Source organism: Haemaphysalis longicornis, unplaced genomic scaffold (assembly GCF_048455015.1).
Source record: "Haemaphysalis longicornis isolate Haplotype H1 unplaced genomic scaffold, Haemaphysalis longicornis Haplotype H1 scaffold_3, whole genome shotgun sequence".
Taxonomy (NCBI): Eukaryota; Metazoa; Arthropoda; class Arachnida; order Ixodida; family Ixodidae; genus Haemaphysalis; species Haemaphysalis longicornis.
Window position 1 is genome coordinate 63,303,608 of NW_027526335.1, and position 26,973 is coordinate 63,330,580.

General features: G+C 46.8%; 1 protein-coding gene across 2 annotated transcripts in view; it reads left to right on the forward strand.

Moving 5' to 3' along the window:
- LOC144174533 (solute carrier family 35 member F3-like) overlaps positions 1-26,973 on the forward strand; it is a 352,239-nt gene that overhangs the window by 233,681 nt on the left and 91,585 nt on the right. Inside the window, exon 1 of one of the 2 annotated variants that reach the window (XM_077703286.1) lies at positions 10,493-10,943. The exons of the other annotated variant lie outside the window; for it this stretch is intronic. Coding sequence (XP_077559412.1) covers positions 10,850-10,943 — 94 coding nt within the window. The 5' untranslated portion in view covers positions 10,493-10,849. Of the gene's footprint in view, positions 1-10,492; positions 10,944-26,973 lie in introns of those variants that run through there. 2 annotated transcript variants of the gene reach the window in all.

A 26,973-nucleotide genomic window follows, 5' to 3' on the forward strand; every position in this document is an offset into this window, starting at 1 on the left:
GGGAGACTGAAAGGGAGAAACCAAACTCCGGCCTGTTAACTGAAGTTTTGTAAGGCTACAAAAGATTACCCTGCTGACTTCCAGCTTTGTCGCATAATAAAAAAGTTCGAACGTTCGAGGTAAAATTATTCGTAAAAAGGCGACTCTGCTGTACAGTGTTCCACGGCGCACCATCGGCACATCGAAAGTAATTTTGAACTGAATAGTTTGTTCCAAATGGCTTCGCGTACGTAATAAAGTTTTAGTGTATACAAAGTTTTGTCTCCTTTCCCTTTTTCTCATCTGTGCGGCTACCCCTTAGTAACAAAGGAACGCAACGAAAGGCAAAAGCGTGGTTGTAACGGGATGCTTTAATTATGTAGAGAGTGCGCTGAAAGCAACCAACAAAAGAAATAGTACAAACAGGCAACTCTGCGCAATTTAGAGACATTTTCGTTGCCTTTTTAAGCATCCGCGTAATCAAGAGAACAAGTGCACCTTCTGAAATGCAAATGAAGAGGGAAGAGTGGGTCGTGTTTTGCAATCATGGTGCTGGGAAAGAACTTAGGACGCTCTTGTGCAATCAAGCCTTGAAACTCGGATGAAACTCGAAGGCGAGTTAATCTACTTAGCTAGCAGATCTGCTGGCGCAGTACAACGAAAGCGTTTCAAACATTAAGCAGCGTTCCTATAAGGCCTAAAGGCGAGCTTAAAAGTGTACTTCATTTACACTGAGATTGTCGGTAGGTGCATGCGTGTGTGCGCGTAACCAAAGATACTCCTGGTTCGTTGTAGTCAAATTAAACTATCGTGTTCGGGAAGCAGGTATTTAACTGGGGATATTTATCTGCAACACCTATGCTCTCGAACCAGTGCGCATTTGTAGCGACCAAATGTGGGCAAATACTAGCTTTCATTCCACGCTTTCTTTTTTTTCAATCCTAACTCACCCTCAATCTTACCGCATGGTTTTCAACATTGCTTCAGAACCCCACACTTTACAGTCCTTCAGGCTCATCTCAAGCTCAAGCAAATTGATCAGTCGTCATTGCTAATAATGAGTTCAAGCGAATCTTCTTCTGAAGGTGGAATGCAGTTTTCACATTTAACACAAACATTACTTTCTGAGAATAATGTGCTATACTTTTACGAGATAAAATTAGTAGTAGCTTTTGAAATGTATCATCATAAAATGTCAGGTTAATTTTGTTGCACGTCTTGATTAGCATTCAATAGCGGTTGGATGGCATAGTTTAACTGAGAAACATTTTTGATGAAAGAAAACTAGACGCACATGTCGTGGGGGGGGGGGGGGGGGGTAGCCCGAAAGAACCCATTCCCGTTTGACCCCTTCCCGTTTGAACCCATTCCCGAAACGCCCTTCCCGCTTGACCCGTCCCGTGTGCGCCCGTTCCCGAAACGACCTTCCCGTTTGGGCGCTTCCTGTTTCAGCCCGTTCCCAAAACGCCCTTCCCGTTACAACCCGCTCCCAAAGCGCCCTTCTGATTTGAACTCGCATCGTTGCAACCCATTTGAATTTCTGAAAATATGCATTACCGTCTTCGAAACTATTCCCCAAAATGTGCTTACAAGCAACGGGTCATGCACTAAAAACTTGTATGCACCAAATTTTCCGGAATCGACCGATATTTCCGGCCGATAAATGCTTCCGAATGCCTTAGGCCGATACTGCCCTCTTGACACAAAATTTGTAGCGGTGAAAGTGCACTATAAAGATATCCAATATCTTGAGTAATACACGCATTGGATTTTTCTGCAGTTGGTGTTCGCACGTGCGGCTGAATTTTATTTATCAGCCGCTCTTATGCTCATTGTTTGGAGTGTAGTTTTGTCTTCGGGTTCGAGAGATTTATATATCAAAGATGTCCATAGGAGAGACTTTAAAAAAGGCAAAAACATGTACAGAAATCTAAGAATTGGCTACTAATGCCTTTCCTACATGAGTAATGCGCAGATATTCTTATTCATTTACCGATACTTTACGGCCTGGTCGGGCTCATGCAGGAGTGAACATAAAAACACATCAGTATTGGTTGGCGTAGTTTAAAAACGCCCCACACAAATAAGTAAAAGACATAAATATGTAATAGACGCAAAGGGGTCCGAACAAGGATATGCATTCGTAATGTATTCCAGTTTTAAAATACGACGATTCAACCAGAATACATATTTACAATACGTGGGGAAAATACTTCTAACGATACCGAGTTCACTGTTCGTTCAGTTAACTTATTCCAGTGAGAAATTGCATGACGAAACAAAGAGAACTTTCGAATAGTAATTCAACTGATTGGCTGCCTAATAGTCTTACTATGATGTCTTCTCGCTGAACGTCTGAAAGGCCCTTGGAGGTAGTATTCCCGCGACAATTTTAAGTTTCTGTAGTAAAGAAAATTTAGGCTAGAGACGACCCTGCGCTGCTTAAGTTTTTGAAGGTTTGCCCTATTATGCAAATTGATTACGCTAGAGTGACGGGAATAAACAGAATCAATAAAACGCAGAGCTAAGTTTATAATTTTCGCCGCTTCTCATGACTACGATTTTTTATAGCCAGATGTGGCATATGTATCCAGATACATAGGGTTACTTTATTTTTATACGTGTTTTTATCTTTTATAGTTTTCATCTGTTTCTTTTTGACATTGATGTACACTTGCGCTATTATAACGACTGAATGTGTTAGTTCGCCAAATACGATTTCTTCCAAAGTGAGGGTATTTTTGCGATTTTTTTTGTGCTTCCACGGCGCTTTTCTGGGCTTTTTGATCCTATCATTTTTTGGTTTGTTAATTTAAAAGATTTGTTTGTTAATTTAGAAGATTTGTTTATTAATTTGGTAATTGTTAATTTGTTTGTTAGGCTTTGTTATTTAAAATATTTGTTAATTGGTATGACGAATTGTAACCAAATGTCGTCGTCTCTATAGATTCAAAAAGTGAAGCCCAGGTTTGAAAAGCAGTCAAGGACTCTGGATGCACTGAGCATGCTATCGCAGCGGTGTGAACAAACGGAAATTAATGAAAAACAATATTAAAATGTTTTTATAACGTTGCATAAACTGGGTACGTTATTCCGGGAACGGGCTAATTAAGAAAATACAAAACGGGAAGGTTCTTTCACCTCGGGTTGAAATGGGAAGGAACAAACGGGAAGGTTGAAATGGGAACGGGTTCAAACGGGAACGGGCCAAGTGGGAAAGGGCGAAACGGGAAGGTCGTTTTGCGCCGGGTTGAAACGGGACGGAACAAGCGGGAAGGGTGAAATGGGAATGGGTTCAAACGGGAACCTCCCGTCGTGGGTACTAAGAAAGTATGTGTTCTGGGAGTAACTTGCATAACTTGAGGGCAATAGGTAATTAAAATAACGCTGGTATAAACCTAAAGCACCTTGCGAGGCCAATTTAGAGGTTGTTTGTTTGAATGATATGTTTGATTTTGCTATGCAGATTAAAAATTTGAAAAAGATAAAAAATCGCAGTCCAAAAATGCAAGTGGATGTTATTTACACCACCTTGTTTTTAGCTCCAACGTCCGATTCACTCAACCTCAAACTCAGTGGCTCATGTCTGTGTACCTATTTCGTCGCTAGCCTCCCATTCCCCTCCCCCCCTCCCCCTCATCCCTCCCCCTTTCTTCATCAGGTCACGTCAATACGGAGTGGGGCTGAGATTAATTTGAGGTGACCGCCAACTTCCCGAGTTTTGCTAAGGTACAAAATGCCAACTTTTATACTAGCCGGAACAGGTAAAAATGAATTCAGGCGATGTTTACTCTGCAATGTTGTTTTACTAATACGTACGAGCACTTGGGTATGCGGAGGTTTGTATTTAGTGTTTAGAACTTAGAGCTACGGATTTCGAGATGAGAAACGCAGAGTAAACATTACTAGTCGCCCCTCACTGTGTCGACGTCGTCGCATTACGTCTTCGACTTGTTTGCTCACCGCCCCATTGCGATGCCGCAAAGTTGGATAAATAGCGCCAAGACGACTTTCCTTGGCTCGTTTCGATAGGATAATTATAGATTTCTGCTATTTCAATACTTTTGCGCTGGATTGTAAAATAAACTATCCCATAGAAATTTGTGCTACTTCCCCAAGGGCTAGAAAATTCCACAAGGCAAAGCAAAATTCTACAAGGCAAAATTCCACAAGCGACTCCACAAGGCAATGAAAATTGGACGACAGCGGAAGATTACGGTGCCGTTAACACGGATGTACCACTGACGGCAGCGGACAGTGCCCATTGGGTGAAAACTGGAACCGCCGCCCCAAACGCTCTTCTGCCCTATGGTTGTGACGAAACAAATCCTGAGAGGGGAAAGGGACTCGCGGAGCTTGTAGAAACGTTAGAACAGAATAGAAAAGAACTGTATTGTTGTTTTCACAGATGGTGCATCATAGAATATAGTCAAAGCAGAAAGGGGTCCGAGAGTAATAAACTGTAGCCACCTGCAGCCACCTAAGCATAGTAATAAGCGTTGTCCTGAAAAAATGGCTCCAATACACGCTGTGAAGTTGGTTGAACTGCGAAGCTGTAAACGACACCCCCAACGATCACCCATGTGGCGTCACTTGAATTCACACACGTGCTTATAAAAAGAGTGAAACCAGAGAGACTGCCAGCCGTTGCCCCCGATTCACCAGGGCGGCGTCCCGAACGGAGCAGCGTCGGTAGAAAGAAAATGGAGAGCAGCGTCTTTCGAAGGGTGAAGAGGCGGGTGGCACGCGCCGCTATGGCGTCATCTCTCTCACTGTCTCCCCCTCACTCTTGTTTCATGCGTCGGCTCCAAGAAGCGCCCTTCGCCTCTTCAGACGCTGAACCCAAACCACCGTCTGTCTCCCCGTCTCCAAGTGTAGGCGTAGCTTAGTCGGCAAGACGACGGGCTCCCGCTCCGCTTCCCCATTCGGGTCCATGTTCGATCCCTGGCGGTGAAGGCAGTTTGTGTGGCCTGGGTGTGGCCAGTAGCTAGTAGTAGGCTGTGATGCTTGTTTGTGTAGCCAGTGGTAGCGTGGGAGTTCTCTGCTGACGGGGACACGAAAATTTCCTTGGCTAGTTAAAGGTATACTGCTCCGCAGTGAAAAAACAAACCACAGGCGGGAAAGCAAATTCTTTAGTGAATTTCTGCTGAGCACATGCTTCCTACAGCAAAAAAAAAAAAAAAAATCGCCAACATATGTTGTAAAACAGGTGTGTTTACTGCAACAGTCCGTAGTACCGGATTCGACTTCGATTGCGATTAAATGTTGTGCCTTGTTGTGAAAGTGCAGCCAGAAGATTTATGCGGACGAAGGCGAAAGTTATTGCCATTTTGTTATCGCCAATGCCTAAATACTTGACAGCCAGTCGGAAAGGCCTGGTAATAATAGAGCGATCGGTCACGTGGCCGGTACACATGTCAGCTCTACTGATCGCCATGCTGACATACAGCGAGCGTAGTTTCTTCATCTTCTCATACGCGGTCTGGGTCCCTTTGTGGCGGACGATTTTCCATCAAAAGGGGGGGAAAAAGGGAAAGGACAAAATTAAAGCGTTCATTATTATCGTTTAAACAAACTTTTTATTATTTGTCGTTCCGGTATCATTCTGATTTCTGATCTGCTCATTCTGATTTCTGGCGCTGTCATTCTGATTTCACGTTGAGATAAAACAAACAACATCGAAAAAATTTCAGGCCTTTCATGTGCCTTAATAGTTATTATAGGTGATAGCTGTACTGATTGAAAAAGCTGAACAAGCTCCAGGGGCTTTTTAATTCAATATCTCTATTCACTGGCGTAGGTGGAGGAGTGGTCTGGTCTACACCCCAACCCCCGAAATTTTAAAGGTCGGGGGGAAGGTGGCCCGGGGGCATTAACCCTGGCTATCATTAAATAGCCGACTAATGAAAGTTGTTTCTGCCACAACCTGCACAGGAACCTAACGAAGCTTAAATTTCTGCCCTTACAACGGCGATCAAGCATTCGGCATGTCCCTCAAAAACAAAAAACCCGACTTAACAAGAATATCGGAAGGTCGTGTAGCGTGCGCCAATGGCATCTCGAAGTTCTTCTTTCGTACCCTTTGCTCCTAATTGACTCTGTGCTTAGGTTTATTGTTCTTCTGTGCATTTACCCGCCGCGGTGGCTCAGTGCCTAAGGCGTTGCGCTGCTGAGCACGAGGACGCGGGTTCGCTTCCCGGCCGCGGCGGCCGCTTTTCTGATGGAGGCGAAAAGCGAAAACGCCCGTGTGTACGAGATTTCGGCGCACGTTAAAGATCCCCAGGCGGTCGAAATTAATCCGGAGCCCTCCACTACGGCGCGCCTCATCGCCTGCGTTTCGTCGGCGTGTTAAACCCTACAATCAATCAATCAATCAATCAATCAATCAATCAATCAATCAATCAATCAATCAATCAATCAATCAATCAATCAATCAATCAATCAATCAATCAATCAATCAATCAATCAATCAATCAATCAATCTTCTGGGAATTTGCTGTTTCTTACTTTTTCTGCTTCACTGTTCCATTCTTTTTCTTAGACCCCCCCCCCCCCCCCCCCCTTTTTTTTCATTTCCCTGAACTGAAACCCTGATGCGGCCCCCCGTCTATCCTCCGAAGCGAAAACCACAACTCTGCAGCTCTTTTTTTTAAAGCGAAAGTTTGCTCCGCAGCATAAAACGGTGGGTGCGAGTGAGTCTAAATGTACGCAAACAGGAAGTTTTCTCCGAGGAAGTCTAAAAGGCTCCTGTGATACGGCACAAAGAGCCAGCGTCTGTACGGGCGGCCGGCCTGGCTTGAGTCCCACACTATTTAGTACTTTCTGTCGGGAACGTTGGAGACCTCGGCAAGTCCACAGAAGAGGGTTAATGTCTGCGGTTGATCCCAGTTTATACGGTAAAAAAATACAAGTATGATATTTTTTTTTCCTTTCAAATCGGAGTGTTGCATTCTACAAAGCTACAGTTAGGCTGTGAGGAGCACCGTATAGTGGTGGGCTCCGGGTTTATTTGACCACGTGGGGATCTTTAACGTGCGCTAAAACTGCGATACACGAATGTGCGCTAAAACCCCTATTCATGGAAACCCCGGGCCCCTAAGGTCTGGATAGCCTGAAGATAGTGGGCGACCGCGGAGCAGGGGAAAAGGCCGGGCATGGCCGACACTGTTCGGCATGCCCTAGAAAGCCCGTGCTTACTAAGACGCGTTTTTGCGCGAGCACGTCCGCTGAAAAGAGAAAAAACACTGCCCGCCGAAATGAAGGAAGAAGTCGAAAGTGATGCCTGAAAAATTTACATGACAGGAAGTACCATTGTTTGGTCGGTTTGCTTTGAGGTAGCATTTGAAACCTGGAAAGCATTTCGCTAAGCTAGTTAGTTCATACCTCAAATCAGACAGTGGGGCAAAGATGCCTTTTCAAGAAGAGACGGGACACAATGCCGCGTCTTTTCTCCTCTGGAAGCCCTCTTGAAAGTGTTGTGATTTGACTGTTCTTGCAACAGACTTCTTCGAGCTAGTTTGTATTACAAGTGCAAACACCAAGTGCTCGAACTGAGCACTTGCTATTTGCACTGAGCAAACTCCTTAGTTTGCTCGGACCCACGAAGCAGTTTTGCACAGCTGTTTCTTTTTTTCGGAGAAAGGTTACCGCGGGGTAACGTGCTCCAGAAATACCTTGTGAGGGCGTGTAAATAAAAACCACCATTGTAGGATGAAGTTTTCTGCTCATGCTGGCGGTCGCAACGGCCTTCTGGGCCTCCTACACCCCCAATACCTGATCCCGCAGGACGAAATAACTTCTTTCTTTCTTTCTTTCTTTCTTTCTTTCTTTCTTTCTTTCTTTCTTTCTTTCTTTCTTTCTTTCTTTCTTTCTTTCTTATGCTTTCTTTCTCAGGCTCCTAGGCTATAAGGTGTGTCGTAGCCATCCACTAAGGCATGGGTCAAGCCGCCATGGGCTAAGGCATAGCCCATTAGCGGCTTCTTTCTTTCTTTCTTTCTTTCTTTCTTTCTTTCTTTTTTTCTTTCTTTCTTTCTTTCTTTCTTTCTTTCTTTCTTTCTTTCTTTCTTTCTTTCTTTCTTTCTTTCAGATCAAACTAGAAAACGGCTTGTTCCTCGTAGCGCCGATCTCACCTTCAAGCTAAGCCAAGTTCAAGCCAGCAACTCCTGCAGTTGCACAGTGAAATGGTCTAATCACGCGTCCGTACCAAGGAAAGGGGCATGGAAGTGGGGATAGGGAAAAAGAGTAAGGACGCCAGCCATAAGAAAATGATACAAAGAGGCGCAAGCTCTATCCAAGTACACTGCGCATCCGCGCCTACAACGCCTAATGCAGCGAGCAGCGTCTGTGTTTGTCTAGTGATGCCATTATGTACGCGTTCACTGCACGCTCTCGGCGCGAAATCCAAGCTATCGCTCAACCAATATCGTTTAACCCGGTTCAACCATGGAAAATTTCTGCTTCCATTTTGTGTCACTTCAATGTCCCGTGCTAAAAAGCTTCTTTGGTCATCCGCCTTCACAGAGTGCAATAGATCATAATTTATCTTGGGCCATCTCCACTAACGTGAAACCTGGGGAGGGGCGAAGCACGCAGTGTACAGGTGTATTCTTGGTGCCTTGGCGTTGTTTCCAATGGAAATGAAACAGTTGGGGGGTAGAGGTATAGAGTTTTGCTGTAGAAGTCTCTTGTCCTCGAAGCACGAAGCTTTCTAGCGCGAGGCGTAAGAGATTGTCCCGGTGTTTTTTTAGTATGCGTTACGAAGCGCTCCAGTGCGAGGCGTACACGAGTGTCCTGGTGTTTTCTAGTACGCGTTATGTTCTAGCGCGAGGCGTAAACGAGTTTCCCGGTGTTTTAGTACCGTGACTACATGAGACGACGATTGCGAGGACGACGACAGGAGACGCAACAGTCTCAGCTTCTAAGGGGTTTCGCCACTGAAAAGACCGGAAAACCCGGCGTCTGCATCCCGTCAGCGTAGTCGAATGCCCAACTATGAAGATCGAAGCGGCAATAACGGCGAAAGCTTAATGCCGAAAAACACGGTGCACGCTGTATAATACCGGAATGCAGTAAGAAATTTTGAATTGTTTTCTGTCACAACGCGGGCATAAATTCTATTTAGTCTAATGGTAGGTCGGGCTCTTTTTAAGAGGTTAAATTTCCTTTCCTGAATGCTGTGATTGATCATTCAAGTGCGCTGTGGCAAAGCTGAGACACATGAATTTTGGAGAGTATACAGGCGCGGCCACTGTTAAAGGTAACACGGCAGCGGGCGGCCGCGCTCCCCGGAGCGCCACGACGGGCGCCGTGGGAATCTTGCGGCACATGCGCAATCAGTGCCAAAGGCGGACATAGCTGCCCGTCGTCTGCTACGGTTCCTCCAACTTTGCCACGCCTGGTCCCCGGAGCGCGGCCATGGGCTCCGTGTTACCCGTAACAGTGGCCGCGCCTGTAGATCTAGGGGAAAAAAGACGTGCCACAGGTTCGAAATAATTTGGTGTCGTATTAAAAACCAGACAGCTGGCGTGTTTCTTTCCTCGCCGAGTCATTAATAATGACAGCAGCGTCTAATAAGCGAGAATATCTTTAGGGTAAAAGAAAGTAAGTGAGAGAACTGTATTTGGTCTCGAAATATTTTAACAGGGCTAAAAACTTGGCAGAAATTGTTGACATGTTCGTTTAGAGGCGATCCGACAGACCCAGTATTAATTATTTTGTAGGGCGACGGTTTTCGGTTTATTAATGTTAAGTAGTTTCACTAAAACACGCAGAAAATTAACTACGAAAGAAACTAGGAAAGTCGTCATATTTTTTGTTTGTAAATGTGCTATATGATTATGACATTCTGCTCTCCGTTCAAGGAGTGGCGCACCTGAAGAATCGAAAACTTCATAGAGCCTTGACTTTGTCGCGCTCGTCTGTGCCGTTATTTTGCATATTTGGCTAAACGCAAGTGTAGCCGGCTCCAAACACCATTCGTCTTTCTCTTCCTAAGCCTCTTTATCTAACACTGCTATTTGATCACGCGCGAGGGAGCTTTGATCTCCGCCTTTCGCGCAAGCGCACTGCCTTTCGCACAATCTCGTAAAGAAAACGATATCCAAAATCTGGCATTACCGCCTGGCACTTTTTGCTCAAAGCACAGTCACCCAGAACGACGGCGCGTTATATCGACTTCTTGCGCAAGTCAAGAGAAAGGGAAAAAAAGGGCACAAGAGACAGCAGTATCATCTTCACGCCCACCCGCTCAGGAATTCCCTGGTTTCGCTTTCCCTCCCCGGGATCGCGCGCCGCGGTCGTTTCTCCCAGCGGGGGACGCGACGGCACGGTAGGGACGGCACCGTCGTCGTTGCCTTCTCCTCTCTCCCCATCCTCCCGGCGTGCCTCCCCTTTTCCGAGCGCGCCCACGCCCGCCGCGTCTCGCGACGCGTCGTGAACCGCCAGAGGAGCCTTCCAGGTGGGGCCACCGCATGCGCATTGGCCGCGAAGGGGCGAGCGTTGACGGCGCGACTGCGTGCACTTGCCACCGCCACCACGGAGGTGACCTCTCGCGCCCACCCGGTCCCGACGAAGACGGAGGCCTGCACAGCGCCGCGACGACAACTTCCCGAATCGATGCGAGGCTCGCCAGCTTCCCTTCCCCACCTGGGTTTTCGTTAATCATCCGAACGGACTTACCGCCGGCGCCCAGAACACGCACGCACCGGTGGTCGGTCCGCGCGATCTCTGGCGTGCGCGCGCCGGCCGGCGTGCCGAGGAACGCCGCCGCGCCGGCCTGTCTGGTGGCCCTTGTCGCGCGGCGAAGTCGCTCGATCGCGGTGCTGCTGCTTGCGTGTGAGGGATATAGTGTCTGTCCCGCAGCCGCGAGGACATGGAGCCCACCCAGGGCCGGGCCCCGCCGCTGTCACGAGGTCCGTCCGAGATCAGCTATCTCTTCGGGGGAGACTCGTTCGACAGTCGCTACGGTGAGTGCTGGTGCTGAATGGGGTGCGAAGACGGAACGGTAGCGATGTCACGTGCGACGTGAGAATCGAGGAGGGGAACAACGTGCCAGAGTACGCTCAGATTGAATCGGAAGTTTTAGGTACGTGCTGCATTTGCTTTGTCCCAACTTACTTATTATGCCGGTCTTCGTTCAGGATTAGATCATCGTTCTGTATATTATGAAAAAAAAAAAAAAAAAAACAAAGCGGAAGTTGTCTTAGTAATAAAAATCAGGAAAAGCATAAAATGCACATATTTCTCTAAAACCGAGTAGAATATTTGTTGAATTTATTTTGTGAGTACGAATGCATTGATTCAAGAATACGTACCAAGTTTTATGGGAGATACGTAGACGAAAATGACAAAAAAAGTGGGGTTGTATATTTTGCTTGCCAAATGAACGGAATGACCGGTCTGAGGGCATTGCTTTATGGCTACATGAAGTAACAAACACAATTTTTTGCTTCATATTCCAGAAGAAAAAAAAAAAACAATTGCTGCAAACACCAAAAATGCGCCGATGGGGCACAGCAAACAATAACAGTGTTAACAACGTTACAGGTTAAGTTTGGAGTTTTATGATTAGGATTACGACAAAATAAATTGCGCTGCTTTTGGTTGATATATACAAGGCTGGTCGAGACAAGTTTTTCAAATATCAGTGTTTTCTTAAGTGCGGACCCGTTCTGTAGCCCTCCCTTTTTCCACTGCGACGTTATGCAATTTCACCTGGTTTGTGTCAGGAAAATAGCGCAATAACTTGTTCTACTGCTATACGCGACGTTGCTGGTTTGAACCTCACTTATTTTGTTTTGCGGTAGCGAAGAGCCTGCAGAAAACGTACATACTTTTATGCACCTTAAATAGCGTGGTTGGTCTACATGTGTTCAAGGCTACATGCCATAGCAAACCATATACTACAGGTGTAACTTCGGGGCGTTAAGCTTTAGTTCTGGCAAAAAAAAACTGCAATAAAAGTAGATTACCGCAGGGGCAGGCAAGAGGGCATAATATGCAACTAAATTGTGCGCAATTATACTTGTCGATTCGTTTTCGCTCTTACTTATTTTTGGCCGCGATAAGCGTATACAACTTTTATAGAATCCAACAAAGTAATTTATTTGTCCTTTAACAGCGGAGCCCTATTTAAGCTTGAGCTTGGTCTGCTGGCGGTACAAAAAACTGTGCTTGATTCCTCTGTCATAGGAATGGGTGAAACACGAAAGTGAGATGTGCAGCGAAATCTGCAGCTGAGCAAGATTTGCGAATCGGCGGCGGCTTTCTTGTGGATGTGCTTGGCGAGCGACGTCCTGCACGTGGGTCGCTTCGGCAAAGGCGTACTGGCGTCATTTCCGTGACGGATATGACGTCAGGGAAATCTTGGTGTATGCCGGCATAAAACACTTTCGCGCTAAAATATAAAACCCGAAAACGAACAACCCAAAGTGATACGTACTCTTTAGTACTAAAGGTGCTTTCCCGCAAAAAGCCCACTTGTGCAGGGGTGCACCTTTTACAGTCCGCTTGCTTCGTTGTACTGGCGTCATTTCCGTGACGGATATTACGCCAGTGAAATCTTTGTGGATCCCGGATTAAAACACGTTCGTGTTAAAAAAGAAATACTCAGAAAAAAACTACGCCGCCGATAAAGGCTGCACCACCGCAGAAAGAATCATCTTATAGCACTGAAGCCGGCTTCCGCACCTGCTCGAGTGTAAGCACAAGGGGCATATGCGTATGCGCAGTTCTTACTATACCATTTTAAAGGTGATAGTCTTTCTTGGACTACTAAAACGCAAGAAGAAATTGGCGCAACTTGTACTAGTGGTGGAAGCTTGTAGAAACCGTGAAACTTGGGGTAGGCCTAGCTTCTTTCCCGCCCCCCCGTGTGATCTGCTGTCAGTGAGGGGTACCGACAGAAGCGGCCTCGTACAATCCGGCTAAACTTGGCCTCACCCCTCAACACTTAGCCTAGCCTAGGAAGAACATCGAAAAACCTAAAAAAATAACTCAGCAAAGCCTAGCAAAACCTAGGAAAACTTAGCAAAGCCATAGGAAACTAGGGTGGCCCCAAGCTCCCCTGTTTCTCCAGACTTGTACCACTAGTGCAAGCGGCGGAAATTATTTTTGTGTCTGTTAAGTAAATGAAATTTTTACTCCATAGGTTACAGTTCTCGTGGATCCCTATCTGGGGAATACATTTCATACCCTTCCCAGAAAAAAAAAAAAAACTGAGCAGCTAGCAACAGTCTGCAGGCTTCCACAAGGTCTTTCTGTCGGCAATTTAGCCAATCGGGCGTCTCCCGTGACCGCCGGTATGCAAAGCAGCACCGGCTGCAGCTAATGGGTCGTTTGCTTCGCGGCCTTTTCTGCATGGCGCTGTCTCGGAAGCGCACCACGCCGCCAAGCACGGGTCGAAGTGGGCGGAAGCGTATGTTGCTCTTCCGTGCAGCAAATCTCAATGCGACATAACTGCCGTGTCGTGCGGGTGAAACAAAAACATGCACGCACGCAAGCAAAATGCAAGGGAGTAATTTCGAACAAATCTGTGTGTTTGCTTTAAACCTCGACGTCGAGAAAAAGTTCATTAGTTGATGGGCACATAAAATTTACGAGAACCGAAACGAGAAAACAAGAACCCGCGGCAGTTATGGCGGTTTTATAAACGCATATTTTCTGAAAAATGTGCCGGCTTCTCAATTCATAGTCAACATCAGCTTTTTTATGTCGACAGTAGGAAAGAGGCCTCGTGCAACAAGCCCGACCCACGTCATTTGAAACCCTTGTTTTCCCGCGAATTTCTTTTGAGTTCGTGACGTTTAGGCCGCGTCACAACTTGCCGGAAATAAAGATGTTGTTTCTCTCTCTCTTTTGAGTTCGTAGAAATTTCATGGCACTACTTATCATCAAGGCTCATCCGGGGTCACAGTATCTAGCCACCGTAGTCACGACGTCGCGCTCCCAAACACAGGCTTCGAAAAGATAACCGCTCTCCCTGGTCGGGGTTGAACCTGGGTCTCTAGCGTTACTAAGCTGATGTCTATCTCATTGCGCTTCAGAGGATTACGTTGCGCCTTTGCACTGAGGCTGCCATTATTAGGCCTCAAATAAGTACACGATAATATAAAAAAAACACCATGACTGAACGCATCAATTACCCCAAATTATGGAAAATTCAATTCAACGCGTCTTTGTAAGCATTTTCAGGGGATGCGGTGCCCTCTCTAGATTACTTTCGGTACCAACACCAAGCTGATACTGAAGCTAGTCAAGAGGGGGCGCCACGTCCCCTGCGGCGAATCCCTGACCCGCTCTTGGACAGCTTTCACGTTGAGTGGAACTGTGTTAATTTTAATCTCATTCCTAAACTCAGTTTTTTTTTCTCCAACGAGTTCTGATTCCACATTCCAAATTACAGTATTCTTACTTCACCTCAGCTTGTTTGGTTGGTCTCAGGTCGTCCGGGCGCTACGAAGAAGAGAGGATGACTAAAAGGGGCCTTCTTAACCCGTGTACGGCTGTGCCTTTGCTGTTTGCGTGGGTAAGGCGCATTTGCGAACCAGGATTCACGAGGTTCGACCTTTTCTACACCTTAAATTCCTACTGACTAACTTAAGGGCCCCAGTGACCTTGAGGTAGGTAAGGCAGCCTCACCTCAAACAGAAAGTGTCACTTGCAACTATGAGGCTCACCTCAACCTAAGCTCAAGCTCAACCACGAATTCATGTTCAAATTTGCTAAGCGTCACAGCGGCCAGAAGTCAATATTACCTAGTGGATTTATTCCCTGCCCTGTTAATGCATATTCATATGCTTATTACAACAAAATCTGTACCAGCACACTTAAAACATATTGTTCCACGTGCCACCTTCAAACTTCATTTGTTAGGGGTTGTGTATATCGGAGTTACGGCGCAGTGGCTGAGCTTTCGGTGTGCGGACATTGTATAAGATTCTTTTGCTCGCTGATTTCACTTTACTGCGGCAGCCGCAAACTGCTTATTTTGATATACCTACTAATAATTATAGCCGTACGGTCAAGCACTCATGTGAAAAAGGCCGCGTATCTGCTCCTTTAGCTGCAAATGTTGACGAAAGACGATAGTCGACTAGTGAAATCTGCCAAGTAAATATCTCCCTTATGTTTCCCGGTCATCTCTAATGGTGTTCCTCTCCGGTCTATTTCCTCTAGAGGTTTGCTCGAGTCAACTTAAATTTACCGCGTTCCGATGCTCCAAGTCGGGTGCCTCGATGCCAGTGCTGCTTCATGGCGGGGACGCGCGTGAATCGAGGCACCCTACTGCAACGTTTATCCATCCACGTTGTCCCACTCCACGAGCGTTCCAAACGGAACGTGGAAAATATCTAGTGGAACCTTTCGTTGCTGTTGCCGCATGATTTCTTACATTCCAGCTGGAGCGCGGGCAACAGTCGGCGACGGTTTTCTGAAGTTGATGTAGTATTTCGTTTGCTATCGCAAAAACCAAGTATCCATGAATTTTTAACAAAGGAACACTGGAAATATCACTTTTGTATTGATTTGCTGCCTTATACTTGCGTAATGTCTTGTTCTTGTTCAACAATGTTGACAGGTAGGAACATTGACACCGGACTTAGACGTTTAAATTTGGCTCTGGGTATATAAGACTATTGCGCACTTTCTGTTTCACTTCGGCCGGATGGCTGAATCGAGTCACAGACAGACAGACATACAGACATACCAAAATTTCTGCCTTTGGCTGTGTACCTGCTCGCATCGCTGCAAATGTCGTCGAAAGACGGTAGTCTTCTGCAGGCACTGCCGCGTATAGCTGCTACTGGTCTCTGTCCCGCCCACCTCTATCGCTGTTCCTTTCCTGTCTGTGTCCTCCTATGATGAAACGCAATACACGTTTGTGGAATTCAATTCAATTTTCCCCCGTTCGTACGGCTATCTCGCCGCCTGTTGGGACCTTTGTTACTGTTTGGCTTGGCGCTAGAAACACAAGCTCCAGGCTTAAGCGTGAACCTCGTTTGTATTTCGTGGTTAAAATATTGTCCTTAACGTGTTTTCTTTGTGTTTGCGGCCGCAAAAATTACGCCCACGTCTATTTTTAATTAAAACAGCTGTTCTGGCAGGGTTATCTGTTGATGTTATGCTTTAAATACAGATGCAGGCTTTGGTCTATGAGGCGCGCCTTAGTGAAGCGCTCCGGACTAATTTTGACCCCCTTGGGATCTTTAACGTGCGCCGAAATCTCAACACGCAGACGTTTTCGCATTTCGCCTCCACCAGAAAAGTAGCCAGCGAGACCGTGGTCGAACCTGCACCCTTGTGCTCAGCAGCACAACGCCTCAGCAGCAAAACGCGGGTGCTTCAAATACAGTCAACTCCCGTTAATACGAAGTTCACGGGGACGGTACGAAGCATCGAATTAAACAAACTTCCAATTAACCACAAAGAAGAAAAATGGTGATTTTATTAGCTTGAAAGCTCAACAAAAAAGTAGTAATTGCCGTTTGCTTTTGCTTGCAGAGGTTTGCCACGGATAGTACATTCTGCAGACTGTAAATGCGCCTGAGTGCTTCTTCTGCGTTGTTGTGTGCAGAAAAAATCCACAGCAGGAAAAATACGGAGGAAAAGATGTGAACGAGCTGCTTGCGCCGTGTTTGCTGTGCTTGAATGCTAAACCTTGTCGACTCATGAGCGGAGACGCTGTGGTAAATTGAGATGGCGGCGATACTACTTGTGCAGAGCACAAAGCTGCTTTTACACTTTAAGAATAAGAAATTTTTCAAACATTCCGATCTCCTCCATGCTCTAGATTGAAAAAAAAAAAACGTCTAAATAAGTGATCCTTTAGACTTTTACCTTCCAATTACCTAGAATGTTTTCCCCCATAAGACTGTATGCAGAGCTGACGGGACTCTTATTTCACTTGCAATTAACAGACAATCCGGATTAAGCGAATTCGAATTATTCGGAATCGACTGTATGCCTAATGTTTTCTTTTTTGCTAAGCAATGCGGACAAAAATGAAGCATGCTACCAGATTTAGCACTTTAGAAGTATTTTGGGCATATAAACGTCTCTTACAAAAATATTTTGTCTTTTGGCCAGGTGGCTGAATCGAGTAACAGACAGACAGACAGACAGACAGACAGACAGACAGACAGACAGACAGACAGACAGACAGACAGACAGACAGACAAACGGACGGTGGGCAGGCAGGCAGGCAGGAATTGTGTTTAAATAGCCGAAAAAAGGCTATCCCCTTCAAAAACAAAATGCTTGCGCCAGTTCGGCAGTTTTGGGTCAAGCCCAAACCCCTCTGGTATGAAGGCGGCAGTCATACCCACTTGGCCACGAGTCGTCGCAGGATAACAAGTCATAGTTGCAGGCTTCGCATTCCAGTTTTTTCCAGGAGGCGAAAGAAAAAATTCATTATTGTTTGCAGAGTTCGCCGCGACTGAAAATAACCGCACCAAGAATACACACCGATTCTGTTCCACACAGAAAGCGACGCATACATGACGTAAAACACATATCTACATGGGGATTGACGAAAGCTGGCGACGCCAAAAAATTACACCATCTTCCCGTAGTGGAACCCTGAGTAGTATGCAAAGCAGCCATGGGGTCGATTCAAGTGCCCATTAGTTTTAAGTTCGTCGTTTCCGTTAGGTTGAGGTACGTAGCTACCGTTATATTTACAGTTTTGTTTCCATGGTAACTACCACAGTTTTCACTTACCGGAACTACGAAATGGGAAATTGCGTTGAGCCCATGGCTGTTTCGCATACTACTCAGGGTTCCCCTACGGGAAGATGGTGTAATTTTATTAGATGCGACGGGGCCTCCCTTGTCGTTGTTGCGCCGTCCACACCCCCACTCCGCATGCTCGGCTTGCTGAACGCCCGGTGGTGTCTTACCCTTTAATGGCTCCTGGAGTGACAGTGTTACCGGTGTCTTCCTGGGCCGGCCCGAGATGAGCCGAGCAAGCGCAAAGGGGGTGTGGACGGCGCCACAACAAGGGAGGGACATAGCCCCGACCATGAGATGCTGGAGCGACAGTGTTGCCGGTGTCTTCCTGGGCCGGCACGAGATCCTTAAAGGGCACCTGGAGCGGCAGTGTTGCCGGTGTATTCCTGGGCCGGCGGATGGATGGACGACGGACGCCGGACGACGGAGCCGAGAGAAAGAGATGCTTTACATCTAATAACGTACTGATATAACTGAAAGGTCATCTGCTTCACCAAAATACCCACATACACAGACATAATGGCGATGCTGAGGCCTGTTTTCTTTGATCTTTATGTCCCTACTCAAGGAGGTACCGTACAAAATATCGTCCTCGAAAAGTATTCCTAAATGGTTCCTATGTCTCCGAAATTGTACATAACGGATACTCTCTACAATCACCTAGAGTTATCTACTGGTTCGGTTACAACACTAGCAACAGTTTTTTGACCAGCTTCTACAAACGCGTCAATAGTTGTCGCTCTAGGTGGCATCTCTTTAAGGTGGTTGTTTACCAATTTTTCTAGGGCTAACTAACAGGTTACACCTGTGTCAGTCAGAAAGATTTTCCTCGGCTTCGTTAAACAAGGTCCCCGTATTTAATTTTCATCTAAACGACGCCAGATTTGTACCTCTTAAAGTGGCTTAATTTTGCTCGTATGTACAGCACAAAAGCTTCCAACTTGTAATAGTAGCTCCTCGGACGGAGCTCACTGGATATGACAATGCCTTTGTGCAAAAGATCAAGTAATACCGACTGTGTGCTGTTTGAGACTTTTTAATTGCGGGAAGAAAGCGTTTAGCGGTGACAACAGTTAACAGCAGTGTTTATTGTTTTCACGAGTATGCGTACCTAACTGCGTATTCACTTGCCAGCATGCCGCGATGCCTATATAGGCGTTTCCTAGTCAGCACAGCCAAGCGACGCATGGCGCCATCTAGGGGCATATTTGAAGCTATGTCCACGTGCATGTGGCCCTCAATCTAATCGTTCAGGACAGCTTGGTCTCGTAATGTAGTATTTCCGCTCCTGCGAAGCAAACATTCTAACCCGGGTTCAAATCCCGTTACCGTTTTTTTTATTTTTAAGAGTTTGTCATATTTGAATATTAACATTTGTTATCACGCATATAATCTATTTATGACATTTGTATGCATTAAAAATGGTATTTCGGGTATTTTAGTAGCCTTTTGGTCGGTTTCAGCTACTGCTTCTTCTACGTTTTTGCAGGTTTTCCCCTTTTAGGTCGGTTTCGGCTATTTGAGTCGAATATTTTTCTACACCGTGGTTTTTACCCATTGCAGGTCCGCTTTGGCTGTTATTTATTTCAGTTCGGGTGGTTTTGTATGCTTTAGGTACGTCTATGCGGTGATATAACCCCCATAAGCAAGCTCAGGTGACGGCTGGCTGTACTGACTAGGAAACGCATATACGCTGCCGGGATGCAGGCGTGCCCTCCTTTTGAAGTGCCAGATGACATTGTGCTGGGGCTTGCCAGTGATTTTCTAAAGAATTGGAAACGGTCAAAATAGGTTCAAAGAAATGTTCTGCGAAACAATTGGCAGCAACGCAGCGGTTTGCGACAGAAAAACGGGTCACGGTCATGCGAAGAAAGCGCAACGACAAAAACGAAGAGCCGATAAAAAGAAGACAACGGCCATAAACAAGACGCGCGCTGTGGGGTACGTTACTAACACCCCAAGAGCCCCATCATCATCATCAAAAGCTACGGCGCAAAACGCTCGAGGTAGGAGCACGAGCTCACGCCGGGAGCTGGCAAATTCCTACAGGCTGATTATATAGGGCCGTGAAGTGGGCGTTTTAGCGCCAAAAAGCTACCCCGTTTCTTGGCCAATCCCCCACATGGGTATGTGTCACTAGAAGAGGAACAACAACAACAAATAAGCAGCTTCCAGCGACAGGGGCCGGAAGGAAAAGCGATCCCGTGAAGAACACCGAGTGAGAAGGAAGTCGGTGTGTGGAGCGCGACCGGTGTGCTCGGCGGTCGGGCGACCGGACCCGTGCTGGGCCCCAAGGGGTCCTCCACGACCGCAACCTCCAGGAGGTCTTCTCGGCAAGCGAGTCGGGTGTCCGAACGTCGGTAGGAGACAGCGCCGCCCAAGAGAGCCGCGTTCGCCACGACTGTGCAACGGGAGCTCGGTGCGCGCCCTACACCCGCGGCCTCCACACGCCACCTGGACCTTTCAAAACCGAAACACCACGACTGCGCCTGTGGGACGCGAGATATACGGCAACTATGTTCCAACAGCGAACACATATTGTGGACTTTTCATTGCCATACTTTTCCCTCGCCCTTCATTCCCGGACTTTGACTGTTCCTCCTTTGCTTGAACTCTTTACCGTATTCTATACCGCTTTATCACCGTTCTCCAGTGTGTATTAGTTCCCCGGTGTTCTTTAGCTACCCTACTTCACTGTGCATTTATTTGGCTTTCGGGTATTATATAAACTAGTCTAGTTTACAGCTTCTTCTATTTAAAAATGTCTATGAGCCTGACAGTCACCACTCAAAACAACGCAATGGAAAGCGCAATTTCGGTCCCCTCAACGCTCCGAGAAGGTTCGGATAGGTTGCGAGGAGTGGTAGAGCAGGGCCGGGATTCGCAGTGTTGTCTGTTTCATGTTCATTTTAAGTTGTTCATTTCTCACCAGGCCTGATTGGTCGAAATTAAATGTGACGCAGCGCAAGCAAGGCGGGTTTTCAATTTCTGTAGAGTGGGACACGTACATTAGAAACTGCAAACCCGGTAAATGCAACGATACGTCTTCAAACGGACACTAAATGGACATTTTTAAAACGAACACACCTCGGAATTCCGCCTCAGAAGTCGCCGTGTTTACATTTTTGCGACAGCTTGCTTTAATTGGTTTTTTTGGGGGGCTTAGAGGGACCTGCAGCACTTTTCTCAGCTTTTTTTTAAAAATTCTAAATGCTTGCAGAACGTGGTCTTCCAACACATCCACTACTTAGATTAGAAGGTCGCAAAGTACTACAGTTAGAAATGTCGGCTCTTTGCCGATCAGATAAGTTAGAAAGTCGCACAAGAAAATTTTCTCGTTCCCGGTCTTGGCGTGCTTCGAGCGCTCTAATGACGTCATTACAGTGGTGTAGTTGTTATTGGCCAACTTTCGTTCAGTTGCAGCAATAAACGCACTCGATAGCCACTAAAAAAAGTAGCCACAAAAGCTGCGACGAGCAAATCACTCAGTGCCGCTTCGTGCTAACGATAACTATAGCTTTCACAATGCTTCCAGGCACGATGGAAAGAGTGAAAGCGTCTATTGGAAGTGTTGCAGAGTGCCTTTAAACAGGAATAAAATAAGAGGTCCAATATTATATGACTTGTATGCGCACTTTCATGGACAATTTTTCAGCTCCGTTTTACACTTAATGCTCATGAAAATCGCAACAGCTGCCCGAAGTAACAAGTTCAACATCGTGCAAGGCTGAACCCTTTGTCCTCATTACAGGATCCCTCCCTCTCTCTTTATCTCTCTCTCTCTCTCTCGACCAAGACATAAGCACTATAATGCAAATGTATGTATCTGCCAATAGGTTTAATAGCGAAATACCGATAGTGCGGCACGATGGTCGCGCATGGCCCAAAGATTCAGTATGATAATACATCGGTTCAGTAAAGAACACCATTACGGCACTAAATCTACTTGATGCAGCTTACATGTTAGGCTTAAAGCACGAGTCATGCAGTGTTGGTTTTTGTTTCGGGTCAACCGCGAAAAGCACCTACGAACAATGACAAAAAATAAACTGCTCGTACACGTTCCTAGAGATTCTCTCGGAAGCCTTAAAGGGGCCATGCAGACAAAATACAAGTTTGTTTTATTTAAAATATTTCTTGTTTTTAGTGCCCCCAGCTCTTTCCCGGAGGGAACCGATGCTGTACTCACTGACAAATTAATGAATTTAAGTTAAAATTTTGATTATCCCTCCAAATCGTATGTTTTTGTGACGCCTGCAATGACATATATGTGCTGGGGATCCTTATTTAGCGTTAGTCAACCTAGATGGCGCCACCATACCAAGGCGGACCGTTTTCTGTCTGTTTTTCACCGTATTTGTACCTGGTTTGTTTTTGTTAAGGTAGAAAATAATCGTTTCGTGAAACATGGTGTTCGCTCGACAAATAAGGTCACGTAAGACACCGTCGCCAATCGCCCAATGTAGTCTGTGCAGCTAAAGTGCTGTGTCCAATGTAGTGCTGTGCAGCTAAAGCAGCATAGTGCACGGTGTACCAACAACAGTGCGCATCGGTACTTCTGTGTTTACGTGTTCTTTCGTAATTTCCAACTTCCACTGTTTACCCCCCCCCCTCCCGGCCTTTTGTTCTTACTGATGAAAAACGAATGTGGCCTAAGTGTAAGCGCAAATAGCTCGTTCGGGAAGCTTGTAAGCCCTGCTAATTTGCGTTTGCTTCTGCCGGCCTCCGCCAATCGCAGAGTTGGCACATATGACATCATAGGTTCTGCTGCGTTAAATGAGCTAGTGGGTCGCATGGCCATTCCTTTTTCTTCCTAATTTTGTAGCTTATTTGAGCGTTAAAAACGGTGTCAGTATGATTCTAACGAGGAAATTTTTTGAATAAACCAAACCTGTATTTTGTCTGCATAGCCCCTTTAGCTACCTGACTGAAACAAACAAAAAAAACTTTACCATTCCTTCCTAAAGAAAGTTGAAAGAAGCGCGAAAGCTTTCTCACATCAAAAGTGCATGAAAAGTAAAGCTTAAAGTAGAAACAGAGCCTTTGCTAGAAGTGCGTTCAACCTTTGCGAAAAGTACGTCCTCTCGATCTTCGAACCTTCAAAGACCCAAATCGCAAACGGAGAACGAACCCACGCAACGATTTCTTGCACATTCAGTAAACGTCTCTACGAACGATCGAAATGTATACCGATACGTGGTTTATGAGACAGGGGTATATTAGATGCGAAGCATCTCATGCTCGGGGCTGTGTCCCTCCCTCCCTCGTTGTCGTTGTCCGCCGTACGCACTCTACTGCGCATGCGCGTCTCTTCAGCCCCGTCAGCGTTTGGGCTGACGGGGCTGACTATGAAAAGAAATAGTTAGGCGGCGCCCGGTTTCGATCCCACGACTCTCTGGCCGCAACGGGAGGTACGTGGCGCTCTTCCCACTGCGCTACAAACTGAGACGGGAGCTTGTGCTACGAACGCGCCTTATGTCCTTCACTCATTCAAACTACACCAAGAAGCTACTGATACAACGAAGGCACGCGAAGCTGAGCGTCAACGGAAACGACGAACTGAAAACTAATGGGAACTTCAGTCGACCCCATGGCTGCTTCGCATACATACTACTCAGGGTGCCCCTACGGGAAGGTGGTGTAATTTTTATCGTACTCCCTCTTCGTGATGGGTGCGCGTAGCGTGTATTGTCTTATGTAGAAACGTTCCTTTTTTGCAATTCTTAAGTAACTGGTTTGACGTAATGGAAGCCCTGCTTCATGCACGCGCCATATGTCCAGAGACTTTATCAGAGCTTTTTGGTCGACCAACCTGTCTATGGAGAAATGCATTAGTTTTCTTACAGGACGCCATCGGTCCCAGTAAGAAAACTTTCGCTTAAAAAATCGAACGTGTTCAGTTTTATTAAACACAGCTGTCGGGCAAGTTGGTGCATTATTATTTAAAAATAGGGCGCGAATCGGACAGTGAGACACAAAGGAAGAACGACGGGACAAGCGCTCTTCCTTTGTGTTGTTTAGTTTTAAGCAATTTTTATAACCAGCTAACTTCCGTCGACCCGCATAAATTGCAGCCTCGGCAATAGCTGGTGAGAATTTGAACTATTCAGGGGAGGCCATCGACACCCTTCTGTGAGTGTGTGTCTCTGTGTGAAAGAGAAACACCAATTCACTTCCTCCGTTCCTTGGGAGGAGGAAAGCAAATTGCATTGCGTGACGTCAAACGCAGACGAAATCGATTCTCCTTCTGGGGGATCTACGCTCGCCGGCAGAGAGCAGACCTTTATTTCAGTAACAAAAACCGGCTCTTTGCAGCCAATATAAGCTACAGACGTACATGCTTTTGTCGTTTCCATAGCTGAGTAAGCCATTTTTTCATTCTCCTTTTGGAGTTGGCTGAAATTGCTCCGAGTTCGAAAACGATTTTTTGAGACCCGCGGGAGCGGAATATTTTGCTTTCTTCTAATTCAACTTGCAAACTCGCCAAAACCGTACTGCAGCCATCCCTCGGCCACACTGTAACGGCAAAGGCAGTGGCAGGCAAGTCTGGCGTCATTTTGCGAGGTGGCTAAATTGCTAAACTCACCTTGCATCTGGAGTTTGACGAAGACCATTGCCTTCACTCCAACTCACAGAGAGCAAGACGAAGACCATTACCTTCACTCCAACTCACAGAGGGAAAACCTCGTCGCTGTTTTAATAAAGCTGCGCTACCGGTGAGCTCTTGTCGGATCATTTATCACAGCCGACTCTGTAGGATCGTCTCGTGTTAGCGCAAATACGGGAGAGCGGGAATTACGTACCGGAGGTAGCAAGTGAAGCTCAAAAACAGTTACTAGGTTTACCGGTAGCAGGAGGCACGCCGTGAACGGGTCTGCAACAGCTCCAAATTCACCCCACGCTCCCCTAATTACACATTTCCTGGTTTTAGTGGATGTTGATTTGCGGGAAGCGTATGGGATCCAGTCTCGTCGCTAACTGTGGGCAATCCACTGTAATACAGCGCGCTGACAAAAAGCAGTGTTGCTACGCCATATCTATGGCTTTCCCGCACGAATTACGTGGATCGTGCATGCTCGGCGCATGCACGATCCATGCGCAGAGCAGCCGCCGCCGCCGCCGCCGCCGTCGTCGTCGTCACCACCACCACCACCACTTCCACCACCATCATCATCGTAATCATCATCATCACAATAATAATAATCAATCAATCAATCATGTTTATTTACGTGCCCAGGAACAGCCAGATGCCTGAGTGCTCGCGCACGGATAGTTACATAAAAACAAAATACAAGAAACATATAGCAAGAAACAAATAATAATAATAATAATAATAATCTCTACGCCCACTGCAGGGCAAACGCCTTTCCCATACCCGGTCCTTTGCTAACTGCGACCAATGTATCCCTGCAAACTTCTTGATCTCATCTGCCAATCTATCTTTCTGCCGACCCCTGCCACACCTGCCTTCCCTAGGAATAAAGATCGTTTCCCCGAAGTCCGGTGTCGATCAGGAGCCCAATCGCCCGGGCTCCGGTTGATTTGGCAGGAAGCTGGCAGGGCGATGGTGCTGAAGTTCTTGGAGACGGCGGTCCAATTGACGAACTCAAGGCGTTGGGGTTGATTAAGTGAAACGAAGAGTTTATGTACAGCTATTTACCGTACGAAAACTGGGTACACGAGAAATAAAAAGAAAAACTTCAAACTTCAGCTAGACGCTAGCTCCGAGTGCGCACAAATCACAAGCTCCTCAACTTCGTCTAACTCTCCTATTCTCGGAGCGTACACAAACCGCTCGAGAAACAACGGCCGAAACCGTGTCTCGCCGCAAGATCCGCCTAGTTGCCCGGTACGGCGCTGCACCCTAAACCTCCGACGCGATCTTAACCTCGACTGGGGGGCTCACAAATCCCAACCCAGCTTTAACGGCAGTTCCCGCCGGGAACTGCCAGCTCAGCGCTCAGACAAGAACGATTTCCAACGGCCAAGTTCGGCCTTATAAAACCTCGAGATCACCCTCTCTCGGGAACGCCCCTGTAGCGTTCGTACACGCGCAAGGGAGTGCCGAAATTCACGTAGACAGTTGTCACTCAGCACGCCACGGAATATTCAATGAGGCGCCGCTATCTCCGGGTCAACGGACCGCTCACGAGCCAGCAGGCGCGTACGACCCCGAGGGATGAGAGCGAAAGACGCGACTGTGCGTCATGCTGACCGGGACGTGGTAACAATGGAGACTCTGGAGACTCGTGCGGCGCTCGTCCCGACGCCGGCGGTCCCACCACCCCCGTGCGTCAAGCAGACGTTCCTGGAATCCGGCGTCGCTGTCTGCTTTCTCAATGGGGGATTATCCTTGTGGTATGCGGTGGGCCAGACAATCCGTCTCCCGTGCACGCCGTGACGAATTGGCGGCGGCTGCAGCGCAGTGTTGGCAGTGCTACGTCGCTAGACAGAGCGGCGGGTTCTCACGCGCAGCCCGGGCGCCTGGCCGCTAATCTCATAAGTGGACCTTACACTAGGGATCCACTCTGTTACCCTTAACGACCAACGGCTATCTTGCCTTCGCGTTAAATGCGCTGCCCACGTCCATTTCTTCTTCTTAATTTCTACTAATATGTCCTTAACACGCGTTTGTTCCCTGACACACTCCATAGTAGTGCGAGCCATATTGGTGGTCAAATATTCCCCCTGGTAATCGTGTCAGTGCTCTGTTTTATTTTCTACACGCATATTTCACTTTGGACTCAATGCACTATCCACCACTAGCTTCATTGCCTGCTCACGCGTACACGCCTTTAACTGTACCGAAACGAAAGGAGAACAATACGGCTGCTTCTCTCGCAACTGTCTAACAGTTGTAAAAAGAGTGTTAGTCCGGATGCTCTGTGTCTGTCCTTCTATCTACGTGCGAATTTGTTTTATAACCGAGAACGAGCTAGGCAAATAACGCCTCGTACGGGCATTTCATGGTTGCTGGTAACAACCCGAGCTCGCGCTTCTGGCTCGCTGTGGCGACACGCAACGGCAATAAAGAAGTGGAGCATTTTTATGCTATGCAGTCGTTTCCTGTTGGATCACTCATTCCACGTTCGATAGTCGGCAAGAATTGAGCGAGTCGTGTAAAAAAATGAAATAAGTGAAGGAAAACTAAGCAAGACATCTAACAACTCACTACGGCCCAAAGATAGCAATAATAAAAGAAAAACACCCGAATAGACTGGCGGAATTCGAGCTTCGTGAGCGGATGGCAGATTGAATGGGTTTGCTGTT